Below are 12,741 nucleotides of genomic sequence, written 5' to 3'. Positions count from 1 at the left end.
AGAACAGTGATTGGCGCATAGTAAACGCTTAACAAATACCATGATTATTGGCTCAGTGGAAAGAGCTTGGGAGTCAGAGGTCATGGGTTCAAATCCCAGCTCCGCCAATTGCCAGCTGTGTGACTTTGGGCAGGTCACTTTACTTCTCTGGGCCTCAGCTGCCTCATCTGTAAAATGGGGATGAAGACTGTGAGCCCCCCGTGGGACCACCTGATCACCTTGTAACCTCCCCAGCGCTTAGAACAGTGCTTTGCACATAGTAAGCGCTTAATGCCATCATCATTATTATTTGTGGTGCTTGGGTTCAGCGGGGAGAAGCAGCGTGGCTCAGTGGAAAGAGCCCGGGCTTTGGAGTCAGAGGTCATGGGTTCTAATCCCGGCTCGGCTGGGTGACTTTGGGCGAGTCACTTCCACTTCTCATTTCCCTCATCTGGAAAACGGGGATGAAGACTGTGAGCCCCCCGTGGGACAACCTGATTCATTCATTCATTCATCCCAAGCGCTTAGTACAGTGCTCGGCACACAGTAAGCGCTCAATAAATACGATTGATGGTGATATTTATTACTCTATTTATTTATTTTACTAGTCCATATCTATTTTATTTATTTTATTTTGTTAGTGTGTTTGGTTTTGTGCTCTGTCTCCCCCTTTCAGACTGTGAGCCCACTGCTGGGTAGGGACTGTTTCTATACGTTGCCTACTTGTACTTCCCAAGCGCTTAGTCCAGTGCTCTGCACACAGTAAGCGCTCGATAAATACGATTGATGATGATTCATTCATTCATTCAGTCGTATTTATTGAGCGCTTACTGTGTGCAGAGCACTGGACTAAGCGCTTGGGAAGTCCAAGTTGGCAACATATAGAGACGGCCCCTACCCAACAGCGGGCTCACAGACTAGAAGGGGGGAGATCACCTTGTAACTTCCCCAGCGCTTAGAACAGTGCTTTGCATGTAGTAAGCGCTTAATAAATGTTATTATTATTATTATTATTATTATTTTTCTGGAGCTGACACCTGTTGCAGACGCCCTGTGCCGTTCCTTTCAGCAGAGGGCACCTCCCCTTCTCCTCCGCCCTGGCACACCTGGCTGCTGCTCACCTGGTCCCGCCTCCGGAAGAGAAGAGCCAAACCGCCGGGACCGGACAGCTGGACGGGCAGCCAGAAAGCGAGCAATGGGAAGCACGCAAGGATAGGGGGGACGACCCCCCGGCCCACCTCCTCCAGGTAGGGCCCAGAAAAGAACCTCTGGTTCTGCGAGGGGAGAGAGGGTTTAGTGATCTGAGCGAAGGCCCTCAGTGGGGCCGGACAGGGAAGGAGGGGGTTTGGACCCAAAGTGACCACCACTGGGAAGAGGATGCCTCTGTTTGGGGAAGGGAAGGGGGTCTCTGGAGCAAGGCCCGGGACCAGGAATTGGAGTTTCGGATGGAAAGCGGCGGGTGGAGGGAGGAAGGGTGACAAGAGAGAAGGAGCGGGACGCTTCGGTTCTGGACGAGGAGTCGTTGGGGAGAGTTGGGTTGGACATCAGGAGGCCCAGCCAAGCCCTGCAGTGGGAAAAGAATACGGGATCAGGGACTAGGTGGCAAAGGTGGGAGAAAGTCATGGGAAGTGTGGGAGGGGGAAAGGAGAGGGATGGGAGGTTTGGGGGGGCGAGAGGGACCCCGGAAAGAGGCCCCCTCCCACTCAGGGACAGAGAGGAGCAGGAAGGAGGGACGATCGAGGCAGGGAGAGCTGGGGAACAGAGGCTTCCCTGTGTGGTCCCCAGGGGTGGGGCCCAGGAAGTAAACAGAAACCAGCAGCCATATCCCAGTACAACCAGTTACCCCGCCTTGGGGGGGCCTGGGATTCTGCGAGGGGAGCTGGAGGCTGGACAGCCCGGGTGCCCATCTCTTGGGGCAGCGGGGAGAGGGCATTTGTAGGGGTGGGCTGGGAGGCCAGGAGGCTGGGAGAGGAGAGCCTGTTGGTGACGACGGCTGGGCCCCGGGAGAGCTGAGAAGGGAGAATCAAGGCCTGAAGGCAGGGTGCCCGGGTTCCTTCCCCGTGCCTCAGTTTCCCCCCCCCCCCCCAGGGACAGTAATGGGGAACAGGACAAGCACACACACACACCATTAGCCCTTTATGGGCCAAGGGTAGCTTGGCTCCAGGGTCCGGGGAGAGGGGAAAAGGCAGGCAGGAAGAATGTTCTCTAGGGCAGAAGCGTTATATTAATCACCAAAGGCCCCAGAGTTTGGTTTTGGATGGGGTGAGTGTGTGTGTGTGTATGTATGAGAGTGAGGGATTGGATGGCCCTTGACGGGTCGGCAGGGATAATGGAGGGGAGGGGGCAGCAGGAAAAGAATTAGAGATTGAGGGGCAGGGTGCTTGGGAAAGGAGAGAGGGGGACTCAGAGGATGCCTGGGTTCCCCAAGGGGCATGATGCCCGGGAATGATGTGGACTGGGCAGGCTGGGCCTGGGGAGGGCTGGTTGGCTGGACCGGGGTCTCCCCAGCTCTCTCCCTCTCCCCCAGATGCCCCGCCAACTCTGAGCCACCATGAGCTCCCCCGACGATCCCCACTTCACTTCCGGGCTGCTCTCGGGGGGCATCTCCCCCAGCACGGACGACGGCTTTTTCCCCTTCGTGCTGGAGAGGCACGACTCGTTCTTGGGGAGACCTGCGGGGTCCCCCGGGGGGAGCGAGGCCGAAGAGCCCGAGGACCTGGCTGTGCTCCTGCAGCGCAAGGAGAAGGACCTGCTGCTGGCCGCTGAGCTGGGCAAGATGCTGCTCGAACGGAATGAGGAGCTGAACCGAACCCTGGAGTCCCTCTCCGCCCAGCACGCTGAGAGGGAGGAGGTGAGCCTGCTACCCCGCAGAGCTCCAGCTCCCCCCAGATCCAGACTTCTGGGTCCCCCAAATCGGACCTCCCTCCCTCCCTTCCTCTGGCCCAGTCTTCATTTTTTTTTTTGGATGGTATTTGTTAAGCACTTACCATCTGCAAAGCACTGTTCTAAGCACTGGGGAGATTACAAGGTGATCAGGTTGTCCCAAGGTGGGGGCTCACAGTTTTAATCCCTATTTGACAGATGAGGTAACCGAGGCCCAGAGAAGTAAAGTGACTCGCCCAAAGTCACACTGCTGACAGTTGGCAGAGCCGGGATTTGAACCCCTGACCTCTGACTCCAAAGCCCGGGCTCTTTCCACCGAGCCACGCTGCTTTTCTTGCCCAAGAGACCCAGACACCTCTCAACTGTCCTGATCAGCTTCAAAGTTTCAGCGTGGCTCAGTGGAAAGGGCCCGGGCTTTGGAGTCAGAGGTCATGGGTTCAAATCCCAGCTCTGCCAATTAGCTGTATGACTTTGGGCAAGTCACTTCACTTCTATGGGCCTCAGTTCCCTCATCTGTAAGATGGGGATGAAGACTGTGAGCCCCCTGTGGGACAACCTGATCACCTTGTAACCTCCCCAGTGCTTAGAACAGTGCTATGCACATAGTAAGTGCTTAATAAATGCCATCATTATTATTATTTTGCTCTCCTGCCCCTCACCATACACACATACACACCACTCACATGGAACCCAAGCATCCGAGTCTTCCCACCTCCGACCACAGGAGTCTGGGAAGGGCAGAGAGCGTCACTCTGCCGGTCAGACAGGTTTAGGGGAAGGGCAGAGGCCTGAGTTGCTGGGTGGGGCAGGGGAAAGGGGGTAATTAGAGGGGAGCAAAGGAAGAGACAAAAGGCAAAAAAAGGCAGAAGGGAAAGAGAAGAAACGATCCAAAGGAAAGATAATGGAGAGAGAGGAAAGCGTCTGAAGACTGAGAGAAGGGAAGAGGGACAGGAAAAGAGGAGAGGGGAGACAAGAGACTGCAGAGAGAGTGGGCAAGCCAGTGCCTGAGCAGGAGGGTGAGTGGAAGAGTAGGAAAGGAGGTCGGGAAGCAGACAGGGCAGATGGGGAGGGGAGGGAAGGGCCGAGGGGGCAGCGCAGGGCTGAGGCGCCGGCGTCGACGGTTACGACCCAGGGGCAGGAAGAAGCCTAAGGTGAGACCCCCTCGCTCCCCTGCCCCCATGGGGGACCAAACCCACCACGATCCCCTTCCCTAGACATTGCCCATCTCCCCGACCTGCCCATCCTTTACAGACCCCTAGTGCTTTGCAGGCCCTGGGTCTCTCCTGAGCCTGCCCTGATGTCGCGACCCCCGAGGGTCTCTCCCCCCAACCCGTGACCACCCCGACGGAGACAGTGGCTTCCTCTCCCCTTCCAGCCTCCCTCTCCGACCCCGTGACACCCTCCCCATCCCAGGCAGTGGCTTCCTCGCCCCCTCCGGCCTTCCGCCCTGAGCCCGTAACCGATGGATCCCGCGTGCTCGTTCCCCTCTGACCCTGCAGCGGCTCCAGCAGGAGAACCACGAGCTGCGGCGCGGGCTGGCGGCTCGGGGCGCCGAGTGGGAGGCCCGGGCCGGGGAGCTGGAGGGTGATGTGGCCGCGCTGCAGGCCCAGCTCGGGGAGCGGCGCTCTGAGCAGCGGGACAGCGGGCGGGAGCGAGCCCGGGCCCTGGGAGAGCTCAGTGAGCAGAACCTGAGGCTGAGTGAGCAGCTGGCACAGGTAGGATGCCAGGGGAACTGGGGGGGGGTGGGGGTGGGCAAGGAGAGGGCAGCATCCGCAGAGTCCAGCGCTGACACTGGGGGATGGGAGCGGAGGGGCTGGGACCGTCCTGGACTTTGTCCCCTTCTGTTCCTGTCCAACATGGGCTCCCCCAGGCCTCCCGGTTGGAGCAGGAGCTGCAGAAGGAGCTGAGCAGCCTACACGGAGAGCACCAGGCCCAGGTGTTGGTGGGCACGGAGCTGAGAGCCCAGCTGGAGAGCCTGCAGGGAGAGGTAAGGGCCAGGGCTGCCAGCTGGGAGGAGGGAGAGAGGGCAGCTAGAGCCACTTTGATACGCCCTTTCCTCTCCATCCAAACCGCTACCCTGCTCATTCAAGCTCTCATCCTATCCCATCTGGACTGCTGCACCAGCCTTCTCTCTCATCTCCCATCCTCGTGTCTCTCTCCACTTCAATCCATACTTCATGCTGCTGCCCGGATTATCTTTGTCCAGAAACGCTCTGGGCATATTACTCCCCTCCTCAAAAACCTCCAATGGCTACTGATCAATCTGCGCATCAGGCAGAAACTCCTCACCCTGGGCTTCAAGAATGTCCATCACCTCGCCCCCCCCCCCCCACCTCACCTCCCTTCTCTCCTTCTCCAGCCCAGCCCGCACCCTCCGCTCCTCTGCCGCTAATCTCCTCCCCGTACCTCGTTCTCGCCTGTCCCGCCATCGACCCCCGGCCCACGTCATCCCCCGGGCCTGGAATGCCCTCCCTCTGCCCATCCGCCAAGCTAGCTCTCTTCCTCCCTTCAAGGCCCTGCTGAGAGCTCACCTCCTCCAGGAGGCCTTCCCAGACTGAGCCCCTTCCTTCCTCTCCCCCTCGTCCCCCTCTCCATCCCCCCATCTTACCTCCTTCCCTTCCCCACAGCACCTGTATATATGTATATATGGTTGTACATATTTATTACTCTATTTTACCTGTACATATCTATCCTATTTATTTTATTTTGTTGGTATGTTTGGTTCTGTTCTCTGTCTCCCCCTTTTAGACTGTGAGCCCACTGTTGGGTAGGGACTGTCTCTATGTGTTGCCAATTTGTACTTCCCAAGTGCTTAGTACAGTGCTGTGCACATAGTAAGCGCTCAATAAATACGATTGATGATGATGATGATGACAGGGAAAGGAAACTCCCAGGGGCTAGCCCGGCTTCCCCTTGGCTGCTCCCCAGAACCAGATGCTGCAGTTCCGGAGGCAGGACTTGGAGGGACAGGTCAGGGCTCTGAGGGAGGAGGCGGAGCAGGCCCGGAGCCGCGTGCAGGCCCTGCACGAGGAGCTGCTGCTGTTGAGGCGGGAGAGGCACGAGCACAGTATGGAGGTGAGAGGCCGCTCGCTCCTGGCGGGGTTGGACGTCAGGGGGACCACAGTGGGAGCCGGAGTTCGGAGGTGAGAGGCCGCTCGCTCCTGGCGGGGTTGGACGTCGGGGGGGACCGCAGTGGGAGCCGGAGTTCTGGGAGGAAGGAGGGGGCAGAAGGTGAGAAGCAGCATGGCCCAGTGCGTAGAGCTTGGGACTGAGAGGCCGGAGACTTGGGTTCTCATCCCAGCTCGGCCACTTGCCTGCTGTGTGATCTTAGATCCTAGAGAAGCAGCGTGGCTCAGTGGAAAGAGCCCTGGCTTTGGAGTCAGAGGTCGTGGGTTCAAATCCCGGCTCCGCCAACTGTCAGCTGGGTGACTTCGGGCAGGTCACTTCGCTTCTCTGGGCCTCAGTTCCCTCATCTGTCAAATGGGGATGAAGCCTGGGAGCCCCCCGTGGGACAACCTGATCACCTTGTAACCTCCCCAGCGCTTAGAACAGTGCTTTGCACATAGTAAGCGCTTAATAAATGCTATCATTATTATTATTATTATCTTGGGCTCGTCGCTTCACTTCTCTGGGCCTCAGTTAGTGGTAAGTATCGCCGCCTGTCAAGCGGGAGACCGGGGTTCGATTCCCCTATGGGGAGCGCCAGTCATTAGTGAGAAGCAGCGTGGCTCGGTGGAAAGAGCCCGGGCTTTGGAGTCAGAGGTCGGGGGTTCGAATCCCGGCTCCACCACAAGTCTGCTGTGTGACCTTGGGCGAGTCACTTAACTTCTCTGAGCCTCCGTTACCTCATCTGTAAAAATGGGGATTAAGACTGTGAGCCCCACGTGGGACAACTTGATCACATTGTATCCCCCCCAAGAGCTTAGAATAGTGCTTTGCACATAGTAAGCGCTTAACAAATGCCATCATCATTATTATTATTATCTGTAAAATGGGGATTGAGACTGCGAGCCCCACGTGGGACAGGGATTGTGTCCAACTCGATTTGCTTGTCACTACCCCAGTGCTTAGTTCAGTGCCTGGCAACTAGTAAGGGCTTAACAAATACCACTGGGGAACAAAAAAAAACCTTGGCTCCTCATCAACCCCAATATTTTTCAACCCGACTGCCCCCCACTCTCCTGATCCGGGGGTCCGTGCAGCTGGAGAGCAATGTAGGGGGGTCGTGAAGAGAGCAGATTCTGGAGGGAGGTGGGGGACTCCTGGAGAGACTAAGATGGCTCTGGACTGACCTGGGGCCGGCTGATCTATTTGTGAACGACCCCCCTAGCTTAGCATTCCCTGTCTGCTCCATCCCACTCCCTCCGTCCAAAGCTGAACCTCGTTCATCTCCCTGTTAATAATAATAATTGTGATATTTGTTAGGCGCTTACTATGCTCCAGACACTGTACTAAGAGCTGGTTGAATGCAAGCAAACTGGGTCGGATACAGTCCCTGTCCCGCATGGGGCTCACAGTCTTAATCCCCATTTTACAGATGAGTTAACGGAAGCACTGGGAATAATAATAATAATACTAATGTTGGTATTTGTTAAGCGCTTACTATGTGCAAAGCACTGTTCTAAGCGCTGGGGAGGTTACAAGGTGATCGGGTTGTCCCACGGGAGGCTCACAGTCTTCACCCCCATTTTACAGATGAGGTAACAGAGGCACGGGGAAGTTGTGACGTGCCCAAGGCCACACAGCAGACAAGTGGCAGGGTGGGATTAATCATGATGATGATGATGATGGCATTTATTAAGCACTTACTATGTGCAAAGCACTGTTCTAAGCGCTGATAATAATGGCATTTGTTAAGCGCTTACTATGTGCCAAGCACTGTTCTAAGCACTGGGGTAGATACAGGATCATCAGGTTGTCCCACGTGGGACTCACAGTCTTCATCCTCATTTTCCAGATGAGGGAACTGAGGCACTGCAGAGAAGTGAAGTGACTTGCCCAAAGTCACCCAGCTGACAAGTGGTGGAGGCGGGATTAGAACCCACGACCTCTGACTCCCAAACCCGGGCTCTTTCCACTGAGCCACGGGGGCAATTAGAGTGGGATTCTCCCCCTTCTAGACTGTGAGCCCGTTGTCGGGTAGGGACCGTCTATCTGTTGCCGATTTGTGCTCCCCAAGCGCTTAGCCCAGTGCTCTGCACACAGTAAGCGCTCAATAAATACGATTGAATAAATGAATGAACCCACAACCTGCTGACTCCCAAGCCGGTGCTCTGTTCACTTAATGCTGCTCCCCGCTGCCCTCAGCCCATGGGGCCCAAAAGCCTGCTTCCCCCCTTCGCTCTGCCTCACCTACCTCCTGCTCCCAAGAGAAGCAGCGTGGCTCAGTGGAAAGAGCCCGGGCTTGGGAGTCAGAGGTCACGGGTTCAAATCCCGGCTCCGCCAACTGTCAGCTGTGTGACTTTGGGCGAGTCCCTTCACTTCTCTGGGCCTCATCTGGAAAATGGGGATTAAAAGACCGTGAGCCCCCCGTGGGACAACCTGATCACCCTGTAACCTCCCCAGCGCTTAGAACGGGGCTTTGCACATAGTAAGCGCTTAACACATACCATCATTATTATTAAGAGAAGAACCAGCGTGGGTTGGAGTAGAGCAGCCTCGCCGTGCCCGCCTCCCGGCTGGCAGCCCCTTCCCTCGCCCAGAGGCCGGGTGCCTTTCAGCCACATCTCCGGCTCCCCGATCTGGACTCTGGCTCCCGTCTCCGGGCCCCGATTCCCACCGTTCTGGATTCTTCCCACCCCCTGGCACTGCCCCTGGCACCGCCCTCTCACCCAGGCTGCCGGGCTGTAGGTGCCACTTGCTGGGCCTGGGAGGGATGGAATGGGGTGAGGAGCAGGAGGAGGATCCTGGCGGGTTCGGGCCTGGTGGGATTCCTGCCCCACTGCCCCCAGACCCCACCTGGATGCCCCCTCCTCCTCCCTCTTAGCTGGAGAGGGCCCGCTCGGAAGCCAGGGAGGCTCTGTCCTCCCTCCGCCGGCTGCAGCGCCGTGTGTCGGAGCTGGAAGAGGAGTCGCGGCTGCAGGACTCGGATGTGTCGGTGGCCTCTCTGCGGTCCGAGCTCGCCCGGAGCGCGGACGACGAGGGGGTCCCGCAGCTTCCGGCCGACCCTCGGGTGAGCCCAGCCTTCGGGCGTTGACCCAGGACCCCAACTCACCCAGAGCCATCTGTCTTTCCTGCCCACCCTCATGCATGTGACTGGGAGGGAGGACGGTGGCGGGGGTTCCTCGACAGAAACCCTACAGAATTCCCCAGTTGATTATTGGGGATCTGGGGGATGGGGGTGGGGAAGAGGAGGGGGGAAAGACAGAAATGCCAAGACTTCCTATAACCAACAGTCTCAATCTCCTTCCCTGTGAACATAGTAGCCACGGCGCTGCTGCCCAGGAGTTCAGCAGACTGATCAATCAATCGCATTTACTGAGCACTTACTTTGTACAGAGCACTGTGCTAAGCGCCTGGAAGAGTACAATATAACAGAGTTGGTAGACGCATTCCCTGCCCGCAATGAGCTTACATCTAGAGGAGATGTTTGTACATATTTTTTACTCTATTTATTTATTTATTTGTACGTATCTATTCTATTTTGTTAGTATGTTTGGTTTTGTTCTCTGTCTTCCCCTTTTAGACTGTGAGCCCACTGTTGGGTAGGGACTGTCTCTATGTGTTGCCAATTTGTGCTTCCCAAGCGCTTAGTACAGTGCTCTGCACATAGTAAGCACTCAATACGATTGTTGATGATGATGATGATGATGATGATGAGAAGAGTAATTTTTGAATTCACCCCTCCCAATCTCCCCTTTCCCACAAACAGTGCCCCAGGAGGGAGGGAGGGTGGGGTGGGGGGAGCAGGAAATAAACTGTATTGCCCCATGCCCCTCCTCCTCTTGGACCAATATGAGTTTCTCCTTTGCCTCAGCCTACCCCCTCCTCTGAGACTCAGGAGGTGGAGACTCCACCCCCACTGTCTCCCCAAGAGGAGGAGACGGAGCCCCCCAAGAAGAAAGCCTCTCTGAGCCCCAGGGAAATGTTAGAGGAAAAAGAAGTGGAGGTGGAGAGACTGCAGAATGAGGTGACCCAAGTCAAGGGCCAGCACTTCTGGGAAGGGGAATGGGGCCTGAGACTTCGGGGAGGAGGCCGAGGGAGGTGGCAAAAAGCCAGGGGCGGTGGGAAAGGATGAGGGCTGAGGGACATGATGGAGGGAGGGGAACTGGTGCTGGGAGAAGGGGGCCTGGGTCCCAAGGGAGGAGTGGGAATCTTGGATTTTGAGAAGACTTTGGGGAGGAGGCCGAGGGAGGCGGGGAAAAGCCAGGGGCGGTGGGAAAGGATGGGGGCTGAGGGGCAAGATGGATGGAGGGGAACTGGTGCAGGGAAACAGGGGCCTGGGTCCCAAGGGAAGAGTGAGAATCTTGGATTTTGAGAAGACTGTTTGGGGAAGAGGCCGAGGGAGGTGGGGAAAAGCCAGGGGCGGTGGGAAAGGATGGGGGCTGAGGGGCAAGATGGATGGAGGGGAACTGGTGCTGGGAGAAAGGGGCCTGGGTCCCAGGGGAGGAATGGGAAGTTGGGATTTTGAGAAGACTGTTTGGGGAGGGGAGGAGGGCATCTTGGAGCAGACCATCCCCAGTCTGAGCCCCTTCCTTCTCTTCCGGCCCCAGGTGTCTCTTCAGCGTGAGGAGCTGCGGGCTCTGCGGGAGGAGCTGCACAGGCAGAAGGAACTGCGGGGCGAGGAGGACCCTGAATCGGCTCTGAGCGGAGCCCTCTCCGATCGGGACGAGGCCGTGAACAAGTGAGCGTGTGCTTTCTCCTCTTCCTCCCCTCCCCACCACCATTCTGCGGCGGGACCCAGAGACCCAGGCCACTGCTTACCTTGTCTGGACCCAGATATCCTTGTCGCCTTCTGAAATTAAGCCCATGAGTCACCATCTCTTCCTCTGAGAAGTTTCTAGGAATCTGCCTCTCGCTGCCATTCCCTCATCCCATCTACTCCCAAATGGGAGTTCTCGCCTCACAGACTGGAGGATTTGGCGCTGGCTGGCCGGCCCTCTGCCCTCCCGTCTGTGGCCAGTTCCTGCCCCTCCTCCCCCTGGGGGGGTGGTCTCTTTCTGTGCCAGTTCCTGCTCCTCATCTCCCTGCCCTCTGTCCCTCTCCCATTCCCTCCAGGTCTCTGACACTATCCCTGGAGCTCTCCCGGGTCTCCCTGGAAAGGGATTCTCTTTCCCGCGTGCTCCTCCGGGCCATTCGCCAGAAAGTGGCCCTGTCTCAGGAACTGGAGGCCTGGCAGGTAAGGGAGGGGACCCCCGGGATTAAGGGCAGAGGTGGGGTAATATTAACTTCTCTGGGCCTCAGTTCCCTCATCTGTAAAATGGGGATTGACTGTGAGCCCCCTGTGGGACAACCTGATCACCTTGTAACCTCCCCAGCACTTAGAACAGTGCTTTACACATAGTAAGCACTAACAAATGCCATCATCATTATTATTATTGTTAAGCGCTCACTAAGTGCAAAGCACTGTTTTAAGCACTGGGGGGATACAAGGTGATCAGGTTGTCCCACGGGGGGTTGACAGTCTTAATCCCCATTTTACAGATGAGGTAACTGAGGCCCAGAGAAGTGAAGTGACTTCCCCAAAGTCACACAGCTGAAAATTGGCAGAGCTGGCATTTGAACCCATGACCTCTGACTCCAAAGCCCGGGCTCTTTCCACTGAGCCAGGCTGCGTTGGGGTAGGGGGTTGGAAACCTGATTCACGGGAGGCAGAGCACAAAGTCTGGCTTAGGGGATGGGGTCCACAGGGGGAGAGGCCTACAGCACTGCCAGGGGACAGGATGGGGACTCCGGAGAGACTAGGGTGGGGTGGCACAACCCTGGGGGTATCCGAAGAGGCTGTTGGAGAGCTGGGGCCATGTTTAAGATGCTCTGAGGGGAGGTGGGGAGACATGGGTGACTCTCAGGACCAATGGGCTCCACAGTGTCAAGCTGGGGAGGCTGGCAGGAGGGCCGCTTGTGTCAAGGCTGACGCCCTCCCTTTCTGCAGGATGACATGCAAGTGGTGATCGGGCAGCAGCTGCATTTACAGCGGCAGAAGGAGCTGAGCGCGGCCCCCGCAGCCCGCTCCGCCTCAGCCAGGGGAGGGACACGCTTCTCCCTCCACAGAGGCCCCGGCGCCGGGGGTGCTGGGCGCTTCCTGACCAGCCTCTTCAGAAGGACATAGATGGGCAGGCCCCCGCCCCAGACCCGGGAGTGGAGCCCGAGGGACGGCCTCAAGCAGCGCGGTGTGATGGAGGTGCTTGCTTCTGGAACAGGGAGGAGCCTATGGCCACTGGGGCAGGGTGGGGTTAGGGGGGCTGTTCTTTAGGAAGGGGCTGAGGTGCATAGCCACGTTCTGTGGGGTGACCTCCAGGAGAGGAACCCAGGGAGGGTCAGCAAGGGGACATCAAGTCACTGATCAGAGGGAGGAAGCTGAAGTCCAGGGTAGAGGATGGGACAAAAATCACAGGTCACCAAAGAGGGAGGCAGGAAGAGCCTCTAAAAAGGCATCAAGGGTGGGGTGGATTCTCCGGGGATAATAGGGTAATGGCAGGAGAGGGGAAGATCCCTTCAGGTGAGGTCGAACCGGCACAGTGGGAAGGTGGAGGGAGGGGGGAGCAGAGCTGTCTATTTTGCGTACTTTTCTAAGCACCAACCAAACTCTAAATCCCAAACCCTAGCGGGTAGAACCAAGACCTGAGCATGGGGCTGGGGGCAGACTCGGGGGCCAGACGGGTATTTATGTAAAGCGGACAGAGTAATATATGTGTGTGTGTATATATATATATATATATA

At 57.2% G+C, this 12,741-nt stretch overlaps 1 protein-coding gene across 1 annotated transcript; it reads left to right on the top strand.

The window, feature by feature from the left end:
• Positions 1 to 2,530: 2,530 nt before the first annotated feature.
• BICDL2 (BICD family like cargo adaptor 2) lies at positions 2,531 to 12,130 on the top strand. The gene is made up of 9 exons (XM_038754764.1): positions 2,531 to 2,830; positions 4,362 to 4,577; positions 4,733 to 4,849; positions 5,791 to 5,937; positions 8,849 to 9,043; positions 9,839 to 9,991; positions 10,575 to 10,705; positions 11,080 to 11,200; positions 11,954 to 12,130. The coding sequence occupies exons 1-9, from the start codon at positions 2,531 to 2,533 to the stop codon at positions 12,128 to 12,130; spliced, it is 1,557 nt and encodes a 518-aa protein (XP_038610692.1).
• Positions 12,131 to 12,741: the final 611 nt, after the last annotated feature.

Source organism: Tachyglossus aculeatus, chromosome 11 (assembly GCF_015852505.1).
Source record: "Tachyglossus aculeatus isolate mTacAcu1 chromosome 11, mTacAcu1.pri, whole genome shotgun sequence".
NCBI lineage: Eukaryota > Metazoa > Chordata > Mammalia > Monotremata > Tachyglossidae > Tachyglossus > Tachyglossus aculeatus.
The sequence above is the reverse complement of the archived record's forward strand: the minus strand, read 5'-3'. Positions and strand labels throughout refer to the sequence as shown.